Raw genomic sequence first — 4453 nt, forward strand, 5'->3', positions numbered from 1 at the left:
TTTAATAGCTTTTGGTTGATGCTGTCTTTTCGTTGCTGTGTGAGAGCAATTTTTTACTGCATAGCTTTAATTGACGCTAAGTTTTTGTGGACAATGGCCAAACACCATCGCTTTCCAATAAATTAATTTGATCTGCCAATCGGGAGTCATTTAAATTAGTTGCAGTTTTATAATTGACTTAATTTACCTGTGATATGAAATTCACCCACAACACTGACTTCATCACCTACTGCCTCAGCCTGAATACTTTCTACAAATACTTCTAAATTATAATTTATTCTAAATATGTATTTGCACATCAAAAAAAAAAAACTTAACCAGAAATTTGTACACCATCTGTCGGTTCCTTGGCCTGCTCTTGCCTGCGTGACTGCAAAAATTGCAGTGGGTGTAATCGCTCTGAGTGCTTTCTTAAGTTTGTAGTATTTCCATTGTGTAAGTAAGTGTAGTATTTCCATTATGTTTTAAACCTTTTTTGCAGATTGTGCATTGCGCTTTGTTCTTTAAATGCGAATAAGACGAAATAAAATAGTTTTGCCATTCCGACTAAAATAAGTTTTGGTACAAAAAATAATCGATTCTTTCCAAAATACCCAATTCTTAAATGAATCGATACCCAAGTACTCGATTCCTGAAAGTACTCGATACTGCCCATCACTATACATTTCACTATGCTTTGTGATAACACAAGCAAAAGCCTTTATCAAAATATTTTAATTAATAACTATCTAAATGCTTTAAATATCATAATATAGTCTAGAAAAATCTGATATAAAACGTATGGTTTTTGCATTATCTTCGAACGCTTGCATATCCTTTATTACAAATGGCTACAAAAAAGTGTATATTAAAAAATTTTCTAATTTACATATGTAATATATATATATATATATATATATATATATATTCCCGCAGATTTAATCCTAGACGGCCGCTGTGGCATAGTAGTTAACAGTGCCCGCTTCCACTCCGCCGGGATTGGGTTCAAGCCCGGGTCAAAGGAACATCGCAAAAATATATAGAAACAATGTTTTTTCTTAACAGCGGTCGTCCCTCGGCCGGTAATGGCGAATGGTAAATTTTTACTGCTAATGTTTTTGGTTATGTTTAATTTTTTGTAAAACTAAGTAATTGAATTAGGTAGGCCGGCAATATGCGGATAATTCGGTATAGGTGCAGCTTTGCGTACAGCATTCATCATAAATGCCTTTAAAGGACCTCTTCTGGCTACGCGAATGACGTATTGATATTAACATATTGAACATTTTAGCTAAAAAAGGATCCACCCTATAGCCGAGGGGAAAACCTCTAAAATTTAGCTCATTCGCTGACGCGTAGTCGTCTTTGGTTGCTACGGTATTTAAATTTAACAAATATAAATTAATACAAGTATAAAGATGAAGAGATGTGGTAGAAAAAGAGCTGCCTGTCGAATTTGAAAATATTACTTACCAAGTGCTGCCTCCATGTCGGAGTCAGAACGCTTTCGGGATGGATTGATTAACAAGACATTATAGCCATTAATGCAGATTAAATCCAATGCTTGAGCCAGACTATGACCGCAAAATTTCTGTTGTGCAACTGTAGCTTGACACAAGAGAGTGGAACTCATAAATAGCCACCAGAATGTTTCAACAGCAGTCGCAGTCATTTGAATTGAAGATTTACACGAAGCTTTCTTACTCTTTACTCCCCTTTTCTACTAAATAATGCCAGCTGCGTATTTGAAGCGTTTCGTAAGACTGCATATTGCATGCGAATACTTTCACGTATTNTACTCTTTACTCCCCTTTTCTACTAAATAATGCCAGCTGCGTATTTGAAGCGTTTCGTAAGACTGCATATTGCATGCGAATACTTTCACGTATTTATAGATAGAGTTAATAAATCGGTTGTTTAACTTTATGCATTTTTGCTTAAAAAGCGTAGGTTACAATTCGAACCCTTTGTTTTTAGTTTGGCATGCAGGTTGTATGTATGTATGTAATGGCTGAAAAGCCTATGGGTGCATTGCGCATTCTCGGTTCATTGCAATGTGAACGCGCAAAAATATGTCAGTGTATTTAAACAGGTAAGCGGATATTTGTGTGAGTGTATTTATATATGCACACATGCATCGAAATTGGAATTTAACACACCTTGACACTTTTCAACGCAGAATCAAGAATGCACAGACACTCCTTTTTTATCACAAAGACAACAATAAGAATGCAAGCCAACCTACCGAGCCACACTGTGAAAATAGCCAGCTAAATATATTTATCTCAATACAAAATTTANAGCGAAAGTTTAAGTGACCGCACAGTACGAACGTTGCCAGATTAATTTATATTTATATATATATTTTAATTTTGTCGGAAAAATATTGACATTCACCTGAACTGGATCGATTTGAAAGTGCCTACAAAGATCGAATTTTTATAAATAAAAATAGTTAAAATTTTTTTTTTCCAAAATATCACCTCGCTTAAACTGTTCTATTATCGAAGGTATTTTTTTTTTAATATATTTATAAACTACTGTAATTATATTTATAAAAACTTAATTTTANTGACACTTTTCAACGCAGAATCAAGAATGCACAGACACTCCTTTTTTATCACAAAGACAACAATAAGAATGCAAGCCAACCTACCGAGCCACACTGTGAAAATAGCCAGCTAAATATATTTATCTCAATACAAAATTTAGTAGCAATAAACATATAATGTAACTCTAGCGAAAAACATATTTGGTTGCCGAAAGTAAACTCTTTTCTCAGTGTATTTATGCACTGATATACATGAATAATTGAATAGAAGTTTGTACGTAAGTACATCGTCAAAAAATTCTGAGCTTTTTCCACCGGAATTATAAAACCTCTTATATTTTAATTTTGTCGGAAAAATATTAACATTCACCTGAACTGGATCGATTTGAAAATGCCTACAAAGATCGAATTTTTATAAATAAAAATAGTTAAAATTTTTTTTTTCCAAAATATCACCTGGCTTAAACTCTTCTATTATCGAAGGTATTTTTTTTTTAAATATATTTAAAAACTACTGTAATTATATTTAAAAAAACTTAATTTTCAGAGGTATTTTCAAAGCGGTCCAGNACATTCACCTGAACTGGATCGATTTGAAAGTGCCTACAAAGATCGAATTTTTATAAATAAAAATAGTTAAAATTTTTTTTTTCCAAAATATCACCTCGCTTAAACTGTTCTATTATCGAAGGTATTTTTTTTTTAATATATTTATAAACTACTGTAATTATATTTATAAAAACTTAATTTTAAGAGGTATTTTCAAAGCGGTCCAGCTTACTTAAATCTTAATATGTTTCCGACGTATTTTGACGGCTGTAATTCCGATGGAAAAACAATTCCGATATGGAGAGTTAGGCAGCGTAATGTATGTCGAAGTATTCAGATGATAACCGTGATCCACTGCGAAGGCTTTAGTTTCTGCATAAAGTTGCAAAAATCTAGGTGCAGTATTGTCTCTCTATTGTGTTCGATTATACTGACCGGGCATTGTTTGTAAACATGATTTTTGTAGAGGACACATTTCCCAATCCATTGGGCATACTTTAGTCATAAGTCTACTGCAACACTGTCGACAATAAAGATTTTTAGTATGTTCCTTTACCCATCAGATGTACATATAGGATTTAGTCACGAAAATTCAGATTTAGTCCGGAAGATATTGCTGAATATATTGTAAATGTGTGTACGAGAACGATTTCTGACTAAATTCTGTAAATCGGGCGGTTAAAGGAGTGCACTAACTAAAAAGAGATATACAAAAAATATATTGTTACTGTGCCTGAATAAGTGGTTGCTGTGGTAAACTATCCTGTTGCTTTAAAAATATCTGAGTCAANTTTTGACGGCTGTAATTCCGATGGAAAAACAATTCCGATATGGAGAGTTATGCAGCGTAATGTATGTCGAAGTATTCAGATGATAACCGTGATCCACTGCGAAGGCTTTAGTTTCTGCAAATAGTTTCAAAAATCTAGGTGCACTGTTGTCTCTCTATTGTGTTCGATTATACTGACCCTGCATTGTCTGTAAACATGATTTTTGTAGAGGATACATTTCCCAATCCATTGGGGATACTTTAGTCATAAAGTCCACTGCAATGCCGTCGACAATAAAGTTTTGTAGTATGTTCTTTTATCCGTCAGATGTACATATAGGATTTAGTCTCGAAAATTCAGATTTAGTCCGGAAGATATTGCTGAATATATTGTAAATGTGTGTACGAGAACGATTTCTGACTAAATTCTGTAAATCGGGCGGTTAAAGGAGTGCACTAACTAAAAAGAGATATACAAAAAATATATTGTTACTGTGCCTGAATAAGTGGTTGCTGATGGTAAAATATCCTGTTGCTTTAAAAATATCTGAGTCATTGAATGTATAACATATGTGTATTACCGTCTAGATAACTCGAAGAAGATG

The 4453-nt window shown here is 33.4% G+C and overlaps 1 protein-coding gene across 1 annotated transcript; it reads right to left on the bottom strand.

The window, feature by feature from the left end:
* Window positions 1-934: 934 nt before the first annotated feature.
* On the bottom strand, window positions 935-1737 carry LOC108381344 (probable insulin-like peptide 1). Its single transcript, XM_017637764.1, has 2 exons — window positions 1453-1737; window positions 935-1351 (listed from the first exon to the last, which is right to left on the bottom strand). Exons 1-2 carry the CDS (start codon window positions 1649-1651, stop codon window positions 1137-1139), a joined length of 414 nt encoding a protein of 137 aa, XP_017493253.1. The 5' UTR covers window positions 1652-1737; the 3' UTR covers window positions 935-1136.
* Between the last annotated feature and the right edge of the window lie 2716 nt (window positions 1738-4453).

This window comes from Rhagoletis zephyria, unplaced genomic scaffold, assembly GCF_001687245.7.
Source record: "Rhagoletis zephyria isolate East Lansing unplaced genomic scaffold, Rhagoletis_zephyria_1.1 Rzeph_scaffold_22223, whole genome shotgun sequence".
In the NCBI taxonomy this organism is placed as follows: domain Eukaryota; kingdom Metazoa; phylum Arthropoda; class Insecta; order Diptera; family Tephritidae; genus Rhagoletis; species Rhagoletis zephyria.

What these genes read in the sequence shown, in the direction of transcription:
- LOC108381344 (XM_017637764.1), bottom strand. Translation starts at nt 1,651, where the DNA reads ATGACTGCGACTGCTGTTGAAACATTCTGGTGGCTATTTATGAGTTCC. An exon ending in CGACATGGAGGCAGCACTTG is followed by an intron (nt 1,352 to 1,452) that starts GTAAGTAATATT and finishes TAAATACCGTAG; the next exon opens with CAACCAAAGACGACTACGCG.